At 36.9% G+C, this 22,581-nt stretch overlaps 2 protein-coding genes across 3 annotated transcripts in view; one reads left to right on the forward strand and one right to left on the reverse strand.

The window, feature by feature from the left end:
* Positions 1-13,586, forward strand: part of THOC1 (THO complex 1) — a 59,174-nt gene extending 45,588 nt beyond the window's left edge. Inside the window, exons 12-21 of one of the 2 annotated variants that reach the window (XM_042909957.1) lie at positions 1,156-1,256; positions 2,680-2,746; positions 2,945-2,995; positions 3,083-3,153; positions 4,000-4,095; positions 4,668-4,733; positions 8,692-8,775; positions 11,477-11,624; positions 12,356-12,431; positions 13,176-13,586. In XM_042909957.1, coding sequence (XP_042765891.1) covers positions 1,156-1,256; positions 2,680-2,746; positions 2,945-2,995; positions 3,083-3,153; positions 4,000-4,095; positions 4,668-4,733; positions 8,692-8,775; positions 11,477-11,624; positions 12,356-12,431; positions 13,176-13,471 — 1,056 coding nt within the window. In that variant the 3' untranslated portion in view covers positions 13,472-13,586. The remainder of the gene's footprint in view (positions 1-1,155; positions 1,257-2,679; positions 2,747-2,944; positions 2,996-3,082; positions 3,154-3,999; positions 4,096-4,667; positions 4,734-8,691; positions 8,776-11,476; positions 11,625-12,355; positions 12,432-13,175) is intronic. The other variant, XM_042909958.1, reaches the window with a different exon arrangement.
* Positions 13,587-15,597: 2,011 nt separating this feature from the next.
* Positions 15,598-22,581, reverse strand: part of USP14 (ubiquitin specific peptidase 14) — a 50,212-nt gene continuing 43,228 nt past the window's right edge. The window contains exons 13-16 of the mRNA XM_042909959.1: positions 21,790-21,918; positions 17,935-17,995; positions 17,453-17,560; positions 15,598-16,806 (exon numbers count right to left, since the gene is read on the reverse strand). Coding sequence (XP_042765893.1) covers positions 16,655-16,806; positions 17,453-17,560; positions 17,935-17,995; positions 21,790-21,918 — 450 coding nt within the window. The 3' untranslated portion in view covers positions 15,598-16,654. The remainder of the gene's footprint in view (positions 16,807-17,452; positions 17,561-17,934; positions 17,996-21,789; positions 21,919-22,581) is intronic.

Raw genomic sequence — 22,581 nt, forward strand, 5'->3', positions numbered from 1 at the left:
GAAAGGGTTGAAGAAAGGGGGGTTAACTGATGGGACTCCGTTAACTTAGGGAGATTGGAACTTCCAAATGGAAGGATTACCTTTAGCAATGAAGATGTCGAGACAGAAGAAAAAAGGTGAAAACAAGGATGTGGGTGAAGCTTCCAATTTATTGAAATATTTTCATTGAAGGTGGAGGTAGTTGATGTACTGAGAGTGGAAGGGTAGTTAAGTAATGCTTGTAATATGTTGAAAGGGTTTGCAGTAATTGCTGTGGAGAAGAGGAAAGAATTACAGCCTTGGAGAATAAAGAAAGATCACTGATTAGAGACCAGAATTTTAAGTTAGAGGCAGTAGCATAGGGGGATACCATCTGCAGAGCTGTGTGGTTTGTATTTTCTTTCAAGTAGCTCCGTCTGCAACCTTCATGGGAAGCCTTCGTGTTGATAGAGGGAAGGTGAGTAACTTGGTTCGATCTGGTGTTGCTGTTTTGCCCAGTAGATGTGACAGAAGTATGGCACAAAGGTGTTGAGGAAGTTGGCAAGAAAATGGTTGAAGAGAGAAACCAGAAAGTCAGGACCAGGACTCAGCCAGCTATAGCCGCAGGCTAAATCTGACCCACTGCTTGTTTTATTTTATATTTTAATATGTTTACATAAGTACCTACATAATATAATATGCCTCTTGGCTCACATAGCCTAAAATATTTAGCATCTAAAGAAGGTTTGCTGACCCCTTATCTTAACCAAAATAGGATTACTATAAAAACAGAATGGGACTAACAGGCAGAAAATAGATGATTCAAAGGACTTAAGGTCTCAGGTCCTGGGACAACTGAGTGAGAGACTGGAAGAATCAGAGGCTATGGTGAGAGGACTGTGAATTGAGGGTTTCAGAGCTGGGTTATATTTCTGGTTTGCTGTATCTTGACTTCAGAACCACAGATGTAACAGTGCTATCTACCAAAATAAATATCTCATGGCATAAAATAGTTTAAAAATCTGAAGCCTTTGCTCTTCTGTCCTAGGGCTTGTGCAGTAATGCCTCATATTCAGTGAGCCCTCAGTAAATATTTTTTTAATTAAAATCTTTCATTTTTGTAGTAGAATAACCTGTACCTTTAGGCAAAACTTGAATTTAATGTGTTTTGTGTTGTGTGTTTTGTTTTTCAACTAGTTGATGGATTTACAACTGAGTGACAGTAACTTTCGCCGACACATCCTGTTGCAATACCTCATTTTATTCCAGTATCTCAAGGGGCAAGTCAAATTCAAAAGGTGAGTTAATGTGAGTAGTAAATGATTTCCAAATAGTCCTTTCTAAAAGAGGACTTACTGATGTATTTTTCCTATGTGTCAGACTCATTTATAAGGGTCACATCCCTGAAACCTTCCTTTTGCGGCAACACTAGATAATCAGACACTTTTGTTAGAGATACGAGATGTTAGGATATTTGTTTTAGAGAAAGGTATTGACTGGATCTGCTATCAGTGTAAGTCTCTCCTGATGAGCGCCAGGGCTTCCTAGGGGTCCCCCAGTTGTGTGGGTGCAGGTCTCTCTGTTCCAGACATCCACTGTTCCCCTTTCACCTCACTCAGACCTTCTCCAAGCCTGATTTGCAGAGTAAATCCATAATACTTCTCTCACAAGACGTGGAGCTGTCTTAAGCCTTTAGAACTCAAAAGAATAAAGTAAATCTTTGAAGCACAGAGGAGTTCCAGTTTCTTTGGAGTTTCAGAAAACCTGATCAGTTCCTCTAGTTCCTGAGTACCTCCACCTGCAGCACAGACCACTTCCTCTTGTCCTATCCATAACTCAAGTAGAGTTCATCATTACTCAATGGCACTTTTAAGCTGCAAAGCAGTGTTGTATTTATTAGTTGTGTGAAGACCTGCTGGCTTTGAATCCCGCTTTCATCAATCACTATGTGCAGTTCAGCCCTTTCAGGCTTTTGATTTTAATATAACAAATAATAAGTACTCAAAAACGTTATTTTTTTTATCCTGCTATTGTTGAGTTTTAATATAGTTTGGTGGAAAGATCAAGGACTTTGGAGCCAGACCTAGGTTTGAATTCAAGCTTTGTTGTCTTGGGCAAATCACTGAGCCTTTATGGCCTCTGTTGAATACACACACATCCTCATTCTAGAATTAAATGAATAATGTGTGTAAAGTGCTCAGATCCTGGCACAGTAGTCTTACCACTATTTACTGGCTGGCAGTAAAGCACCTAGTGCATAGTGAGAGCCTAATTAATGGCACCCATTAACACTTTGGGTCTGCCTTCACCCTTCTCTAGGGGTGGGGTTTTTTTTTATTCATTGTGTTTTGATTGCCTTTTAAAGAAATGTAGCATGCTTTATCTGGATGTGCACCATGTAGAAGAATATGTTAATATTGTCTCAGAGGTTTTCATTCCACATTAAATTTATTTTAGGAAACCTTCGTTGCTCTGTTCATAGTTAATCAGATTGAGTGTTCTCCTTTATACACCTTCATGTCTTCAATTCTGATCATCTTAAGTGAAGTGCAAGAATTTTCTCTTATAATCCTATTCATATCTTGGTAACTTCTGACACTGTTTACAATCTGGTTAACTTAATCTGTTCTAGGCCTTGGGTTTTTACAAGATAGTATATAAGCCTTAAAATTGAATACACATTGCTGTAACTTAGTGTGCTTTTATTGCTTTGTTTCCTAGTTCAAACTATGTTTTAACTGATGAGCAATCACTGTGGATTGAAGATACTACAAAATCAGTTTATCAAGTAAGTTCAACATGCAACAAACCCATGATTGAACAAAATGGAAATTTAGAATTTTCTTTGTTTCAGCCCCAAATAGGAAAATAAGGATAAAGTTAAGCTCAGGTACAAGATCACAAACACTTCTTGGTTCCCTGCCTACAAACCACACCCATGATGCAGAAAGTTGTTGAAAGCTTAGTATATTCTTTCTAATCACAGCTACTATCTGAAAACCCCCCCGATGGAGAAAGATTTTCAAAGATGGTAGAGGTATGTATTTTATATTTACATAGCCTTCGTAGCACCAAATAGAATTTCAAAGGTCTTCATTATATAAATATAATTTGTTTTTCCCAGCATATATTAAACACTGAAGAAAACTGGAACTCGTGGAAAAATGAAGGCTGCCCAAGTTTTGTGAAAGAAAGGTAAATATATACGCATCTCAAGCAATATGAGAAAGGTATTTCAAAATACCATTTGACATTATTTCACATTATGGATAGATGTATATGTGTATTGCATATTAAAAAGTGTAAGTAGAACTGTATAAGAATACAACCATTTTGGGGCATCTGAGTAGTTCAGTCACTTAAGGGTCCAACTTTGGTTCAGGTCATAATCTCACGGCTCATGAGTTTGGGCCCCACATCAGGCTCTGTGCTAACAGCTCAGAACCTGGAGCTTGCTTTGGATTCTGTGTCTCCCTCTCGTTCTTTCCCTCCCCTGATCATGCTCTGTCTCTGTCTCTCTCTCTCAAATACATATTTATTGAAATAAATAAATGAATTAACAAGAATATAATCATTTTGATTTATTTCTTTTTTTAATTTATTTTTATTTTGAGGGAGAGAGAGCGTGAGCAGGCAGGGGAGGGGCAGGGAGGGAGAGAGAGAATCCCAGCTGTGTCAGCACAGAGCTCAACATGAACCCAGAAACCATGAGATCATGACCCGAGCTGAAATCTAGAGTCAGATGCTTAACCAACTGAGCCTTGCAGTTACCCCTGATTTACTTCTAGTTGAATTTTTCACCTTAGATTTCTTGTCATTAAGTTCCCAGAACAAATTATTATTATTTTTAAAATGCTATATGTATCCACTCCTTGCAATTTGTTCCCTGGTGTGGGATTTTTGTCTTCTAATGATTGTTTTATAATAATATGAAGCTTTGATGTTTTTATGGGAAGAAAACAAGAACTGGATTTTCTTTTACATTAAACACTTTGATGTGTGCTATCCATTTGTAAGTCCAGTGTGTTTTGTTCACCACAGAACATCAGACACCAAGCCAACAAGAGTAGCTCGCAAGAGAACGGCACCAGAGGACTTCCTAGGGAAAGGACCCAACAAAAAGATTCTAATGGGAAAGTAGGTTAACCTTAATACCATCTCCTATGTGGGATGGTATTAGTTTTTTTATATTTTGAAGATGTTACTGTAAGCACTCTCCAGTTTTTGTGTTTTTCAAGTTTTTTGTGTTTGGTGCATACATAGATGACTAAAGCAGACCACACACTGTCAATCTCGATGGCCCATTACATGGACTCATGCAGATAGATAAGCTTCCATTTTGTTTCTTGCTCCCAAAATCCATGGCTCTAGGCTATGCCATTTTTTTTTCCATGTCGTAGACAGTACAGTCGCTGTTAGAATGATCCAGCTCATTTCCAGCTGCTGTAAGGTACCACGATCCTTCAGTTTCTGTTACTTTCCGGTTAATTATTCATTGCTTTATACTCTACTTGAATATTTTTAGAAAAAACAAACGACTGTAATCATTAAATATATGCTTATATAGAAAATTTGCTAAATAGCAAAATTTAACGAAGAAATTAAAACTCATTCTGTCACCACCTAAAAATTCACTGTTTAAGTATTTTTACAATTTTAAGGCATATGAGGATGATGTCCATAAAAAAATGTATTTGTCTGTTTTGTAGTGAGGAGTTAACAAGGCTTTGGAATCTCTGTCCTGATAACATGGAAGCTTGCAAATCAGAGACAAGGCAAGTTTAAAATGTTTCACATGAAGTATTGCTTTTCTCACATGTCAAGTGAATGAAATGAATTTATTGTGTTGACTTTGGCACAGCAGAGTATGGTTTCCCATCATGAAACACCTAGAAGCACTGGCAGAATAATTTTAGAAATCACAAGGAAATACAAATTCATAAAAGGAGAGGGAACTGAAAACCGAAGTATGAGCTAATATGGTTGCTTCTAGCTGAGAAGTTTGCAAATGATTTCCACTTTGGGGAGCCAGGGAACTTGGGTTGTAAGAGCTACAGAACGACAGAAGGTAAGGCCTTAGGCCTGCACACATTTGCAACTGAGTTTCCCTTGAATAAATTTCAGGCCTTTGAAGCACTGCACTGAACGTAAAAGAACAGATTAAGGAAGAAGGATTTGCTCACTGGCACAGGAACAAGCTTGTCCATTTCTACCTGGGGTGTGGGTGAAAAGGAAAAAGTACTCCCTGAGAAATTATAACAAGTCTAGTGTCATGCAGTTCTACAATTTAAATTTATCCTACCTGCAGTTCAAAGGAACCCCCAAGTTAAGGGTGAATTAAAATGTCTCAGTCTGATGATAAAAATCTTTCTGGAGGTCACACCTTCAACCTAAGCCATACAAGGATCCTCCAGATAAAGTCTGATAAGATAACCATCCACACTTAAAACATTCAAGAAAACAACCTACCATGAGAAAGAATCAGCAGATAGAACAACAGAACTTAGACAACCACTTCAGGTAATAAAACCATCAGGTAAATACAGCTTAAAATAAGTATATTTAAGATAGCTAAAGACATAAAAGAAGGAAATAAAAATTTTAAAAAGGAATATGACACTCTGAAAAAGGACCAAGCAAATTTGAAAAAACAAATAATCTAGCAATAGACACAGGTAGAAATAAGAATTAATGATTAAGAAATCACCCAGAACAGTAAAAGGGATCAAGAGTTAGAAAATACGAGAGTAAGAATCAACCACAGAATGAGGAAATAGAGAATGAGAAAGAGACCATAATCAAGATAATGACTGAGGATTTTTCAGAACTGAGAACAGGCATAAATTCTTAGGTTCAAGTACAAGTCTTAAGTAGGATAAACAAAATAAATCCATATTTCTACATATTGTTGTAAAATCTCCCAAGAGAAAAACCAGACTACCTGCAAAAAAACAAAATTAGACTGACAGCTGACTTTAAGAACAAAAGAAACCAGAATGAGTGTTAAGACAAGGTGTCAACCCAGAATTCTGTAACAAGTTACAGTAGATCAATCAGGAAGGAGTGACTGAGAAGTAAAGTTACTTTCAGATTAAAACAATATATTATCAACAGTCCTTACTAAAAAAGCTGTCAAGGAAATGGAACCCAGAAACACTGAGTAAATTACAAGAAGGATTGCTATTCAAAGACATTGGTAAACATGAATAAAACTCATCAAGAATTCACTGTATAAACAGTAGTAATTACTATTTGGGGATTATTTTAAAAGGTAGAACTAACATTTGATAAAAGTAACAGGGAGTGATCAGAAGAATTAAAGAATGTTACAGATGAAGGTAGATAGTAAGTAGACTTCAAGTAAAACATGCTTGTTAAGTATGTAAAACAAATAGAATGTGTAACTTTGAAATGAGTTGAGGATACAAGGAAATATAGAAGATTCAAGCAATCAAATAAAAATAGGCAAGGAGGAAAAGCCACATAAGAAACAAGTAACGGAAAGCATAAAATTGTACAGTTAAAAGAAATTCACATATAACAATAAATGGAAATGGACTTCCTAGTTGAAAGATATTAGTCAGTATATATTTTTTAAGTTTATTATTTTGAGAGAGAGAAACAGCAAGTTGGCGGGGGGGGGGGGGGGGGGGGGGGGGGGGGGGCGGGGCGGGGGGGAGGGCGGTTGGTAGGGCAGAGAAAGAGGGAGAGAGAGAATCCCAAGCAGGTGGAGCCAGAACTGCGAGATCATGACCTAAGCCAAAGTTAGATGCTTAACCGAAAGAGCCATCCAGGCACCCCTAGAAGTTAGTATTCTATTTTTAAAGTCCATCTATATGTTGTTTATAAGAAACACCTTAAACGTAAGGATATGGAAGGGTTGAAACTAAAAAATATATGTATGATGTATGACAAATGACAGTTATATGGATATCAGATAGAGTTTTAAAGGCAGAAAGCATTATTAAAAATAACGACAATCACTGCATAAAGGTAAAAAATGCATCAGAAATACATAGATCTTCTAAACCTTGTTTCTAAAGAAATAAGTCTAAATAAGGATTAACCAGCTCACAATCTTGACACTTCTACAAAATGTTTTACTAGAATTTTGATACTAAATACTTTCAGTATTTAATAAGAAGGGTAAGAAAAACTTTGGATTTAACAAGACAGTTAGCAAGCTTAGTCTTACAGAAAACACAGATGCATTTAAATTATACGTGAATAACAAAATGTATTTTAAAAGCTTTCACATACTTTTTAATAACTCCAGAATCAAAGAATCATAACGTAAATTAGAAAACACAGAATTAAATGGTAGAAGTATTATAGATTTAAACTTTGGAGAAATAGAAAATAGAAATTTACGACCTTAAATGTTTATAGTTTTTTAAACATCTGAAATTTAACTCAGAGTTAACTGAAAATTAAGAATCCAGCAATGGGGGTGCCTGGGTGGCTCAGTCAGTTAAGTGTCCGACTTTGGCTCAGGTCTCAGTTTGCTCTCTGTCTCAGAAATAAACAAACATTAAAAAAAATTTTTTTTTTAAAGATGTGTTCTAATCAGACCCTTGAATCTTATTTGCTTGACTATCAAAATCTTACTTCTAAAAACAAATTCAGTGGGGCACCTGGGTGGCTCATTCAGTTGAGCATCTGATTTCGGCTCAAGTCATGATCTCACAAGTTTGTGAGTTCAAGACCCACATCGGGCTCTGTGCTGACACCTCAGAGCCTGGAGCCTGCTTCAGAATCTGTCTCTCTCTCTCTCTCTCTCTCTCTCTCTCAAAAATAAACATTAGAACAAAATTTTTAAATCAAAAAAACAAATTCAAGAAAGATGCCATTAAAAACCAACCATGCTATCATGGTAACTATCTAAAATAAGCTCAAAGTTAAACTCTTCAAATTTTAGTATGGTATGGTTATTAGTGTGGGTTTTATTAATTCTGGTTTAAGGAAAAAACATCCTTGGATATGGACATTTGGATGTGAAATTTTCCTCCTTGCTGGGGAAATTCAAATGTTATTAAACCCCAGGCTCCCCCTGTGACCAGTAACATTACAGTGTAGAGTCCAGTGACTGTGTTAGATAGAATACAGTATATGGTAACATTGCAATACCACACTGCCCCTCTTTATTATCCTCTTTGAGAAGTTTAGTTTTGAGTCATTTACCTTTTTTTTAAGTTTATCTTGAGAGTGTACACATGTGCGTGAGCAGGGGAGGAGCAGAGAGAATCGCAAGCAGGCTCTGTGCTCACAGAGCTCATTCCCATGAACTGCGAGATCACGACTTGAGCTGAACCTGAGAGGCAGACACTTAAACGACTGAGCCACTCAGGTGCCCAGAGTCCTTTACCTCCTTAAAAATATGAGTTCCTGGGGTGCCTATGTGGCCCAGTTGGTTAAGTGTCCAACTTCGGCTCAGGTCACGATCTCACGGTTTGTGGGTTTGCACCCAGCGTTGGGCTCTGTGCTGACAGCTCGGAGCCTGAGCCTGCTTCAGGTTCCATGTCTCCCTCTCTCCCTACCCCTCCCTCTCTCATGCTCTCTGTCTCTCTCTCCTTCAAAAATAAATATTAAAAAAAAATTTTTTTAATCTGAGTTCCTAAGTAATATAACTAACACAAGTGTGGGTAACAGGAGAATCTTTCATTGCCATCATTTTATGATTATTTATTATTAAGAACACACATGATCCTCACTAGGTATTTTTATAACACCTAGGGAATACATGCCAACTTTGGAGGAATTCTTTGAAGAAGCCATTGAACAGGCAGACCCTGAAAACATGGTTGAAAATGAATACAAGTAAGTAATGTTCCTCATGAGCTAACTTTCCACAGTATTTTTTTAGGAATTGTATGTACACCAGAACACTAATTAAGAGAGATGGCTGGTAGAACAGTACTTTTCCTCATAGGGGAGTTTACGTGCCAAGTTCACATTAGCACACATCCTGATTTCAATGACCATGCCCACTAACAAGCAAGACACAGAATCATACCTGTTTCAGAAAATAAGCACAATCCCTTTGGACCCCCCACCTCCCTTCAACCATCCTCTTTTCTTTGTTCCCCTTCAAATCAGAGTCTCCCAAGAGGCGTAGATAACCATTGCTTCATTTCCTCACCTCCCATTCCCTTGTCAGCTCACTGCTGCTGGGCTGTCTCCCTGTCCCTCCACTGAAATCACTCGTCGAGGTCACCGTGTCTTGTTTTGACCTCCCAGCAGCATTCACCAATGGTCTCTCCCTCCCTAGTGTGTTCTTCTCTGGACATCCAGCAAACTCCACTCCTGCCTGTTTTCCTTCCTGCCCCGCTGCATCTCACCTGGCTCCCCATCCTCTACCTAACTCACAAATTTTGGAGTAACTTCAGGACTCAGTCACAGCTCCATCACGTAAATCTAGGCAATACCACACAGCACTGTGGTTTTAAATCGGCACTTTGGTGTCATGATTTAAGGGCAAGGACCCTCGTGTCAGACTGTCTGGGTTCCAACCCCAAGACAGTGTCTCCTACTGGCTAGGCTGCTACAGCTACTATAGCACCCCTCTGCCTGTGTCCTCATTGTTAAATAGTAATAATACCCACTCTACAGGGTTATTCTGACGATTAAATAAAATGGTTCACTTTGAACCACACAGGTCATGTATTTAGCACACAGTAAATAGAGTGCTGTGGCTGACGTGACCTTATGACTAGTTAACGAGTTAGTTACTCTAATCTCTTAACTAGTGATGCTCCGGTCAGTTCTCCAGAAGAATTGTGATCTTTAAATTCCTGCTTAAAATTTTCCCATGACTGCATATTAAAATTAGGATGAAATCCAAATTCCTTACCTGGATCTAAAAGACTTCAGTCTGACTCCTTCCCCTCCAACCACATCTCCTCCTCCTCCTCACTCATTTTCTCTGTTCTAACCATACCAACCAGGGTTTTGTTCTTCACCTCAAAGGTTTTTCTATCTCAGGGCCTTTGCACTTGCTATTATGTTTGCTTGAAACTTCTCCCCCAGGTATTCCCATGGCTTGTGGTCTTATTTCATATCTCTTCTCAGATTACTGCCTCAGGGCAGTTTTCCCTGGCCCAGAAGCTCCCCCCCCCCATCAGAAATTCTCACTTTTCTTGGTTTTCTCATCCTTACCACTGAGATTCTTACACCTCGTGTTTATCAGTAATAATGATGCATTCACATTTACTGTGTGTCAGGTACTCCCTAGGCACTTAACATATATACCTCTAAAGTAGAAACTGTTCTTCTCTCCGTTTTACAGTTAAAGAAAGTGAGGCAAAACGTGTATTGAATACATTGAATAATGTATTGAAGTTCTTATCTAGTAAATGACAGAGCCAGGAAAATCACTCTGGCCTCAGGGCCCTGCCCTTAACTGCAGCACTAGTGTCTTGAGGGCTCCGTGACCCTGAGTGCCGAGTTCAACAAGTACTTGTTGAATGAATGAATGTGATAGTTCTCCAAGAAACTTAAGAACCTGAATGGTATGTATGGATTTCTGGAGAATAAAGTTTGTATTTATGACTGGCAGGATTTTGAAAATGTGTAAAAGATTCAAACTGTTTAAATGGGAATGTGTCTGAGAAGTAGACTGGTTCCCTGTTCAGGCAGAGCCCTGTAGCATGGCATTAACTTATAGCAAGACCATGGTATCGGAGTAGCTTTGCAAGTACCAGCACATGTTAAAAGTAGAAGCTCATTTGTAAGAGAGGACTAAAGAAATCAGCTTGCTACTCTTAAGAACTTGGGGAGGAACTGCCAAATGACTTGCAAAAACTCACAACCAGAATACATTTGTGTTCTAGATTCTTCTGCAGCTTGGCTGTTTCTGGAACATTATCTTTAGAATTTGAGGTTTCCATTTCTCACCTTACTGTGTACCACCCACTGCTGTGCTTCGTAACAGTTCATGGATTCTCTTCTTGCATCATTGCTTATTGTGTTGGCTGAGGTTTCCCTTTTAGTTTTAGAGCCATTTTTCTTCGCTGGGTTTGGTATTAAGCAAACTAAAATTTGAATGTTATATAAATGGAAAATAACATATTGGATTAAGTTTATGTGGTCAAAACTCAGCCATTGAATTTATAAAATATTCTGAAATTCACACCTGTAGGTGGCATTGACAGTATGGACATCAATTTACTGAACATAGTAAACCTTATTGTGAATTTTTTTTCCTAAATAGGTAGATGATTACGGTCCGGCACATAGAACATCTAGTTATTACTATACAAACTGACTTAATCTTAAGTAAAATGTGTATAAACTTTTCAAATGTGTTTGCTGCATATGAACCTGTCTCATCGGATTCTGCTGGTTTCTAGTATTACAAATGAACTGCATACTGAGAAGGTCTTTAGGAATAAGATCAAAATGAAAAGAATGGTGCCTTCAGCTATTTAGAGTATAGAATTTCACATGGTAAGTTATATTAATTAGAAGGCATATAGAAATAAAAAAACGTAAATTATAAGATGGACATCTCTTTTCATAGGGCTGTGAACAATTCAAATTATGGTTGGAGAGCCCTGAGACTACTAGCACGGAGAAGCCCTCACTTCTTCCAGCCAACCAACCAGCAGTTTAAAAGTTTGCCAGAATATCTTGAAAACATGGTAATAAAGCTAGCAAAGGAATTACCAGTAAGTAATACAGATGAATTTTTTCATATTCTTTAGGTGATGTTATCTAAAATGATTATCACGATTTGAGCAAAGAAGCTGAATATACAGCTTATCATGTGGAAAAAAATAATGATCTACAAACCCCCATGTTTTAGAATAAGGAAAAATAGGAGTATATATTTATAGGAAGAACATAAATTGATAAAGTATCCTAAATTACATGCTGTATAAAAAATTTATTAAAGTCCACAATACTTTGGTTAAACTATCATTCCACCTGTAAACTCAGACATGAAATTTTTCCTGTTTGCCAATGCACTTTTATCAAACAGGATCTGAGGGTAGCAGTAGGCATCTTGGCCTATCTTTCTACTCTGTTCTCTTTTCTAATACAATTTTCTCGTTGTATTACTACAACTCAAAAATTTTTAAGAACATGGTTGCTCCCCTGGTTTTCCCCAGCCCACTGTTACTGTACTAAAATATTTGCAAATCATTATACTTTTTATTGGCTTCCTTCTTCCCAGGTTGGGGGCAGGGGAAGTCTTTCTCATTCTCAGATCTTAACGTCCACTCCAAGTTAACACCATCCCATTTGTGATCCTCACCTGCCATTCCCATTTAATATGCTCAAGGATAAAGTTCTGGGTCCTCTATTTGGAAACTCAACCATTCCTGTCTAACCTGAAAGTATCCCCAGGTATTTTACAAGTCAGCATTCTTTGAAACATTCTTCTTCCTCATTTTAGCCTCCTTCTGAAGAAATAAAAACAGGTGAGGATGAAGATGAGGAAGATAATGATGCTTTACTGAAGGAAAATGAAAGTAAGAATTGAATTTTCTTGGCTATTTTACAAAATTGGAAAAGATTGGGGTTCTTTGTTGAGAGGTACGTTATTTGATCTACTTCTCAACTTCTACCACTTATCTCTCAGCTGTTTCTTATAGTGAGGAATTTTAAACATTGTTTGACAACTTGTAATTAAAATATTACATTTTATGCAATAAAAATGTGGAAGTGACGGGAAGGAAGGTACTTAAATTTGAAGGTGACCCATACTTGTTAATTTTGACAGGGATTGGGGTGGTTAGAAGGGAACACCTGGTTTCAGGGGAGGCCTTCATAATTACACTAGAGGCAACAGCTTTAGCTTTAAAAGAAGTATTGAGGGGCGCCTGGGTGGCTCAATGGCTTCAGTATCTGACTCTTGAATTAGGCTCAGGTCATGACCCTAGGGTTATGCGATCGAGCCCTGTGTCAGGCTCCACGTTGAGCATGGAGCCTGCTTGAGATTCTCTCTGCCCCTCTCCCCTGCTTGTGCTTTTTCTGTCCTTCACTCTCTAAAATAAAATTTAAAAAAATAAAAGAAATACTGATTTCCTAGTGATCATGACTGTAAGAATATTCAACCCACAGAAAATATAGAAAGGAATTGTTTTACTTTTAAAACAAAGCTTATGAAAGGTGATTAATATTTCAGTGGCCCCATAACTTCCCAGTTCTGTTGTACTTTGAATTGTACATGTCCTCATACTTTGTACATAATTTACATTTCGTGTGTTTTCTAGGCCCTGATGTCCGGCGAGACAAACCTGTGACAGGGGAACAAATAGAAGTATTTGCCAACAAGCTGGGCGAACAATGGAAGATCCTGGCTCCCTACTTGGAAATGAAAGACTCGGAAATTAGACAGATTGAGTGTGACAGCGAAGATATGAAGATGAGAGCTAAGCAGCTACTAGTCGCCTGGCAAGATCAAGAGGGAGTACATGCAACGCCTGAGAATCTGATGAATGCACTGAACAAGTCCGGATTAAGTGACCTTGCAGAAAGTCTAACTAATGACAATGAGACAAATAGTTAGCTTCTTTTTCCTTCATTTTTTTTTTTTTTATTAAAACTGTGATAAGATTTTGTTACCAAGCAGCATTTGATAAGAGGTCCAATGGTTTTGGTAAACAATAAACATTTTTATAACAGTTGTTGTACAGTTGGCTGGTGCTCCAAGAACAAAAGAACACATTGGCTCTTGATGACTGACCTCAGGGTTTCAGAAGGGAGTAGGTTGGGAAATGGCCAAAATAAAGTGACCTCAAGGTCAGGTATCTTTGTTAAATATTTATAATGAAGTCAGTAAGCAATATTTAGGGAGCATGGTGTTTCCTAATACTATGCCAGATTAGATTCCTGCATGCCATTAGTAGTTACAAAATTTAATGTGCTGTTCTGAAAATCCCAGAATGACTTTGTGAAACCATATGACTGCTCTATTCTCATTCATTTGTGCTTTAAAGCAGAGGATCAGCAAACAATGGTCCATTTTCCACCTGTTTTTACAAGTAAAATTTCATCAGCACAGATGCCGATTCCTTTAAGTATGACCTATGGCTCCTTTCATGCTACAACACAGTTAAGTAGCCACAACAAAGATTATGGCCTGCAAAACCTAAAATAATTTACCATCCACCCTACCCATTACAGAAAATGTTTACCTTATTTCTTTTAAAGTTGGAGGTTGGCAAAGTCTAAAACCTAGTCTTTTTAGCTTTACAAAAATTATTTAACCTCTTTAAGTCCTTAAAATAGAGATTTATACTTCAGGGACTATTGTGAAGTTTGAGATGTATTATGTGAATGCAATCTATAAACAGCAAAGCACTATGTAGTAATGGCTGGAGTTACTACTATCTATTAGTTACTAGCAACCAGAAAGATAGTTACTACCATCTATTTCCCACGTAAGTATTAGGTCATCACTGTTCATTTGTTTTGAATCCTGAAAGGCTACTAAGTGCTTATTACACCATAAATGTTCTTGCTTGGGCTTAACGTCCCTAGCTAGTCCCGAAAGTGATACAGCACGGCTGTACTGTCAAAAGGGCCTCAGTGCTCATGGCACAGCATACAAGGCACACTCAAGAATCAAGACATTTTCTGGTCTACTCTCCCTTCTCAAAAACCTTATATGCAAGGCTGAACTCTAAAATAGCCTTATTTAAAACACTGATATAAGTCCCAATTTCTAACACTTAAAAAAATCTTTGGAATAATGCTTATTTGGATCAAGTAAGATGAAATCAATTTTATAACAATTAAGGAATTACAATTTTAAAATTCTAACTCCATACAAGACGTACTTTGTTCTAAACCTACCTCACCTGATCCAGTAGCTACAGCATCCTGCAAATCAGAAATGTGAATTCTAATTGCTAAATTTATGTCCTCAAAATTGTTCAGACCAAGACAGAATAAAAACTGCAGTCACAAGCCTCATGGCAATATCTAGGAATCCTTACCATTCTTATGGTCTATGGTCTCCTCCTCCCCATTCCAGTCTGTACCCTCTTCCAAGACAAAGGGAATAATGACTGCCAATAATTACCATTTAGCTGAAGAAGCTATTTACAAGTAAGTTTCCCTGAAATGCTTATTTTATCCCGTCTCTGATTTTATCATGTTGTTCAAAGTTTAGAGGAAAATGGCCATTATTCTCTAGGAAACTAGTAGTTATCGGTGACATTTCATGATAATCCCCCAAACTTCATTTTACATACCTAACTCAAAATCAGAGACAAATTAGCTAATTTTCTATCTTTGTCTAGCAATCAATCAAGGCTCTTAAGATGAGGAACTAATTAGAATGTGTTAAAAGGTAAGAAACCTACCATACTGAAACACCACATATTCTTGGTATTTTTACCATCACTTTAAAAGTCACTATTAAATTCTGAGATAGAGGGGCGCCTGGGTGGCGCAGTCGGTTAAGCGTCCGACTTCAGCCAGGTCACGATCTCACGGTCCGCGAGTTCGAGCCCCGCGTCGGGCTCTGGGCTGATGGCTCGGAGCCTGGAGCCTGTTTCCGATTCTGTGTCTCCCTCTCTCTCTGTCCCTCCCCCATTCATGCTCTGTCTCTCTCTGTCCCAAAAATAAAATAAACGTTGAAAAAAAAAAAAAAATTTAAAAAAAAAAAAAAAAAATTCTGAGATAGACATGGAGATTTTGGGAACAGATGAAAGTAAAAACAATTGAGCCAAAGAAAAGAGCCATAAACATCATTGCAGTCAGCATCCAAAGAACTCCGTTACTTTTACAACTTTATATTTCTTTTAAACAATATAATGTGAGGAGGCAAAAAAAAGATAACATTTTTTAAATGGATGCTTAACAGCAGAATAAGACTAACCATCTGCAGAAACTGTATAGTATTACATATTACCTAAACTCAACCCAAGCTCCAACACTCAGTAGACAAAAGACTTGAGGTCAGAAGCTGTTAGTCCCTCCTTTTTTTTTTTTTTTTTATTAAATATCCTCATTTTCTAAAAATAAGCAACCAGAGCTTGTCAACTTTTTTTTTTTTTTTAAAGGTTGATGACTACAAAACCATTGCAAAGTTAAATATACAAACCATAGTACAGAGAGACACAGTAATAAATGTATAATCAAATGTACTATTACTGATCACAATTTATTTTAAAGTCATGAAAAGCCAGCAACAGTCAGGCTGGACAAATACTTGATTGTACCCATGTTTCCATGGGATGTGGGCAGCAGCACTGAGTAACACAATGAGAAAAACACTTACTTCCTTTCTACCTTCCCGGTAAAATTTTTGTTAGATAAGGCAAAGGATGGGCAGCTATGAATCACCGGTGGTTTGAACCATGCAAGAACAACAACAAAGAGTAGGTGTGCAATAAACATCTGATTGCTGAATCCTGGACTGAAAAAGGGAGAAAAAATTTATCACAGAAGGTAATGGTTGAAAGGCATTTTCAGATGAGAATTTTTAAAAATTAATGCAAGAAATAAGCTTTTAAAAAATATCTTCCTGCAACCTTTATACAGGGGAGCACAGTCCAAAGGCAATTTTCTTTATTCTGTAATTTTTTTTAGGTTGATCCACAGAGTGGTCTGCTTCCACCCTCTTTTGTTCCACACGAGGGGATACACATAAAACCACCTAAATAGCTTCTGCTAAAGCTCTGGATTATAGAAATGATCAACAAATAACATTTATTTCACACCTAAACATAAATAGCTAAAATTACTGTTCACTTTCCTCTTCCATTATTTCAACTCTGCGAGGCCCATACAGTAATACATATGCTATATGCCAGTCTCCACCACCAGAAAGCCGCAAGATATCCTCCGGTGTCACGATGCTGACCTTATCATCATCAAACTTAATCCACTCATCTGAAGAACAAGAGAAGAAAATGAAATTAATATCCTAGAGGATTTTCTCAGTTTCATTTCAAAAAAAGTACTGAGTAATTTTAGGCTAAGTAGTATTCCATCTATCATACTAACAGTTTTCCAAGTGTAGTCCAGGGACTACTCTGGTTCATTTTCAGCAATACCATAAAAGTCACAATTATTGTCATAACACTATTAAAGCATTTAGTTGCCATTTTGCCCTCATTCTCTCAAGTGTGCTTTGGAATTTTCCAGAAGTCACAGAAGATGTGTGATAAAGCAACAGAAAAAATGCAGAAACAGTTAAGAGGATCCAGCTGTCTCCTATCAAGCCAGACAAAACAGACCTACAAAATCAAATCAGTACTATTTCTCTTGCTATTTTTTGTTTTGAAAAATAGTTATTTTTAGGTTGTGTGGTATGTTTTTTTATTTTATTACTGTCAGTTTTCACTGAATTAATTTCTCAGTAAATATTAGGAGAATCCTTAAAAGCAAAAGCTCTTTGTGGACCTCAAAAATTAAGAATATAAAAGGGTTCTAAAACCAAAAAGTTTAAAAACCACTGGGTTACAAAATTTGTACTAAATAAACTGTTAACATAATTAACAACTGGGAAAACAAAAAAAACAACAACAATCCTTACCTTGTTTCCTTTTTACCCATGACACATAATGGCCTGAAGAGCTAGACCTTCCCTGATGTGTTAACACTGCTTGCAAATCATAGTATCCACAATTATTGGAGCCAATATCTAAAAAAACGTAAATCCAACATTAGACAATGAATAGGTGCTTTCTCAAGCTAGGTAAGCAAGCAAGAAGTCTGGTGGTTAGTCTAGAGAAGTACTACTCTATTATTAGAATTCAGTAAGACACTACTGTTCAAAATTAAGGATTTATGAAAGATATTTTATGAAGTATGGTAGTATTCACAGAACTAATGCCAAAAGACTGATTTTTACTGTGTTTAAGGCACATTATATTTTAAGAAATCTGACTTTTTTTAAAGCATGCTATCTGAAAAAATTCCTAAGTGGAATTTTACCTTCAACACACACACACACACACACACACACACACACACACACAACACAGTAACTCAACTGAAGTTATTTTTTCCACTTACCATCAGCAAAAGAAAAAGGTTCATATTTAACTTCTTTCTGGGGACTACTCTTTTTGTCACTCTGAGGAGAAAAAAATTTAACTTTAAATCATGATACTGGAAATAAAATTTATATTCTCCAATAAGTATTCATTTCCACAAATATTTACTGACTACAATACAAAACAAAGACAAAATGTCATCTACCTTACAATTTACTAAAACGATATAATTATAGTTAACATAAAACTGTAAACCCAAAGAATCTACACTCCAACAATACAATCTTGTATGTATAGTAACAGACCCTCTGACCAACTATAAGCCACTAAACCTAGAGCACAGCAGTGAATAGAGCAGTACAGATAAACTGTTCTAGAACAGAGAAGGAAAACCCAAGTCTATATTTTAATCAAAATACTATCAAACCACATAGGATAAGAAAAAAAAAAGGTTATATCAGTAAAACAGGAAAGTCAAATTGCTGCAACATTAAAGCTACTAAGACATGATCACCTGCTCAAATGAACTGAATCTTAGTTTAAATGAACTAAGCTCTTTAATTCAGCAAATATTTACCTAATATCGAAACACAGGATTTACTACTTTAGACAAAGGTTCCTAGTGGGAACTCTCCCTGCCTCAGCCCATTTCAGTGTGTAATACAAAAATTAAATTTATCTAGGCATATGGACACACATTTCTTGAAAACTGTAATGCTAATGAACACAATGCAAGCAGTTTAAAGATAGGTGGAACAACAAGAAGTCAAAGGACCCTACAACAAAAAAGTGGCAATTAGGTCAACCATTCCTTTTAATATAATTAAAATTTAATATTGAGAGTAACTATAGGAAAAGCTATAGAAAGAAAATCATTTTTTAAGTTATAGCTAAATTAGAAATCTATCATATGTTCAAGTAACCACAAGGCAATATAGGGAAATGAAAAACAGAACAAAGAGAAAGCAAAACATAACAGATTTAAGAAATCAATAATTATATTCAATGTAAATGGTCTAGAGGCGGCTGGGTGGCTCAGTCGGTTAAGCGTCAGACTTTGGCTCAGGTCATGAACTCACAGTTAGTGAGTTCGAGTCCTGCATTAGGCTCTGCATGACAACAGAGCCTGCTCAGATCCTCTGTCTCCCTCTCTCTCTCTGCCCCTCCCCTGTGCTTGTGCTCTCTCTCAAAAATAAACTTTAAAAAAATGTTTTAATGTAAATGGTCTAAATATACCAATAAGAAGAGATTAACAGAGTGTCTTAAAAAAACATGAGCCAACTAACTCTATGGTGTCTACAAGAAACTCCTCAAATATAACTATATAGGCAAATTTAAAGTAAAAGAAAAGATATCATGCAAACATTAACAAAAACAAAGCAACGGTGGCAATAGTACTGTCAGATAAAGTAGACTTCAGAGCAAAGAAAATTACCAGGGGCAGAAAGTGACAGTGCATAATATAAAGGGGTCACTCCACCAAGAATACTTAGCAATCCTAAAGGTGCAGGCACCAAATAACAGAGCTACAAAACCTGCACATCAAAAGCTGACAGAACTGAATGGAGAAACACATAAAACCACAATTTTAGCTTCCTCACTCTCAACAATTGATAGAAACTCCCCCACTCCTCTCGCAAAACTGACAGAACAGCTCGATAGAAAAACAGCAAGATTATAGGAACATGCAACATCACCATCAACCAACTGAATCTAATCAACATCCAAAGAACACATTCCATTCAACAACAGAATGCAAATTGTTTTTCAAGTACCCATGGAATATTTATCATAGCTAAAGGGAGGGAGAAAATTTTGGAAGCCATGTATCTGACAAACGATTCATATCTATAATATAAAGAACTCCCAGAGCGTCTGGGTGGTTCAGTCAGTTAAGCGTCTGACTCTTGATTTCGTCTCAGGTCATGATCTCATGATTCATGAGATCGAGCCCCAAATCAGGCTCTGTACTGACAGCGCAGAGCCTGCTTGGGATTCTCACTCCCCCCTCTCTCCATCTGCCTCTGCTCTGCTTGTGCTCCCTCTCTCAAAATAAATAAGTAAACATTAAAAACCATATATACAGGGCACCTGGGTGGCTCAGTTGAGCATCTGACTTCAGTTCAGGTCATGATCTTGCAGTTTGTGATTTCTGAGCCCTGCGTTGGGCTCTGTGCTGACAGCTCAGAGCCTGGAGCCTGCTTTGGATTTTGTGTCCCCCTCTCTCTGCCCCTCCCCCACTTACTGTCTCTCCCTCTCTCAAAAATAAATGTTAAAAAAAAAATTTTTTTTTAAACATACACACACACACACACACACACACCACACACCTATACATAAAGAACTCTCAAAATTCAAGAGTAAAAAATAGCACAATTAGAAAATGAGAAGACATGAAAAGACATTTCACCAAAGAGGAAATACAGATAGCAAATAAATTCAGCCCTTAGGAAAATGCAAATTAAAAGCCACAATGAGGTATCGCTGCAAACCTATACAAATGGCTAAAATAAAGAATAGTGACACCACCAAATTCTGGCAAGACTGCAGAAAGTGGATCAGTCATATGCTATTGATAGGCATCTAAAATGGTACAGCCTCTAGGGAAAACATTTGAGTTTCTTAAAAAACTAAATGTACAACTACCATGCAATCCAGCAACTGTGCTCCTGGGTAATTACTCCTAGAGAAATGAAAATTTATCTTCACACTGAAACTGGTACATGAATGCTTATGGTAGCTTTATTCACAATAAACAACCCAGCTATCAATAGTTAAACTGTGGTATACGCATACCATGGAATACTCTTCAGCAACTCTACAAAATGACCTGGACTAATTTCCAAAGAATTATGCTGAGAAAAGAAAATCTCAAAGGTTACATACTACATGATTCCATTTATATAATGATCTTGAAAAGACAAAATTACAGGAATGGAGAAAAGTCAACAGTTGCCAGGAATTGAGGAGGTAGGGGCCAAGGGAAAGTGGGCTTGGCCACAAGGGGGCAAGTATGCAGAAACTTTGGTTGATGAAAATGTACTGCATCTAGACTGTATTAATGTCAATTTCCAGGTTATGATACTGTATTATCATTTTGAAAGATGTTACCACAGGGGAAACTTGGTAAAAGGTATTTGGATCTCTTCGTATTACTTCTTTTAACTGCATGTGATTCTACAATTATCTCAAAATAAAGCTTCGTGTTTAAAAATAAAAGCATTTAATACACATACAGTAGTAATTTGTAGAAGAATTTAATTTTAAACTTGATATACAATATCACACTAGAAATATCTCGTTACCAGGAAAGATGTTTTTCATAATGAAAAAAAAAAAAAAAAAAAAAGAATCCAACACACAGTTCAGCTGTACCTTATCTGAACCTAAAATGATACAACTTATTAAATACAAACTCTCCTAAGATTGTGATTTTAGCAGTTAAAGGCAGGCACACCAGCAGCACCTAAAAGATACAACTTAGTTGTCACAGTAGGCATAAATGAGCCGATACTCTACAACATGAATTCCATCTTAAAATAGAGATAATTCCATGACTTACAAGGAAAACAATAAAATACACTAAAAACACTAGGCAAGATTTTATGTAAAGTACTTTGAGGTGATAAAAGAACTTTAAGCTTAAGCTACATATTACAGGGAAAAAATAAATATTAGGGCTTATTCTACCATAAAGGGCCCATACACCATAACTAGAGTTCTTTTTCTTACACTAAAATATACCCAAAACTTTTGTGAATAGAGAAAATAGAGGTTCATCCATTTCTACTAAGAGATTAACGATAACAAAGTAATTGTTGAACAGATTAAAGATTAAAATATTAAAATGAGAAAATCAGCAATAAGAACCTACTGTCTTTGGCTGCTGATTCACTTTTTTATCTTCTAGATCCTTGAATTTTGATCGAAAAGAGACCATTTTCTCCTGAAGTTCTGGTGTACATAGTTCGTACACGTCCAACATAAGAGGAAATTTAACATCCTATATACAAAACCAAGAAAAAAAATGTGTAAACACACTTATAAAAGTAGTTACTAAAAATATCTATTAACACTTTTATAGTAGTACTTTCATAATCAAAAGAAGTTGAAAATAAAATTTATAAAAATCACTTGCAAACCTATGCAGCTGAAAACATCACAGTGCTTATTTTCAATCTGGTCCTAATTTTCCTTTTTAAATAGGCTCCATGCCTAACTTGGGGCTTGAATGCAGGATGCTAAAATCAAGAGTCACATGCTCTACCAACTGAGCCAGCCAGGCACCCGGGTCCTAACTTTTTAAGGTAAAAAAAAATTTTTCACTTTTTTCCCCCAATATTCTAACCCATAACATTAACCACAGAGGAGTTACCAAAATTTACATGACAAAAGACGCATTTCAAAAACATTAGATCAGGGGCACCTGGACGGCTCAGTCAGTTAAGCGTCCAACTTCAGCTCAGGTTATAATCTCACGATTTGTGGATTTGAGCCCTACATCGGGTTCTACGCTGACAGCTCAGAGCCTAGAGCCCGCTTTGATTGTGTTTCTCCCTCTCTCTCTCTCTCTGCCCCTCCCCTGCTTTGTGCGTGCTCTTGCTCTCTCAAAATAAACTTAAAAAAAAAAAAAAAATAGATCAGTTGCTGTGAAAATAATTGACAC

This window comes from Panthera leo, chromosome D3, assembly GCF_018350215.1.
Source record: "Panthera leo isolate Ple1 chromosome D3, P.leo_Ple1_pat1.1, whole genome shotgun sequence".
Taxonomy (NCBI): domain Eukaryota; kingdom Metazoa; phylum Chordata; class Mammalia; order Carnivora; family Felidae; genus Panthera; species Panthera leo.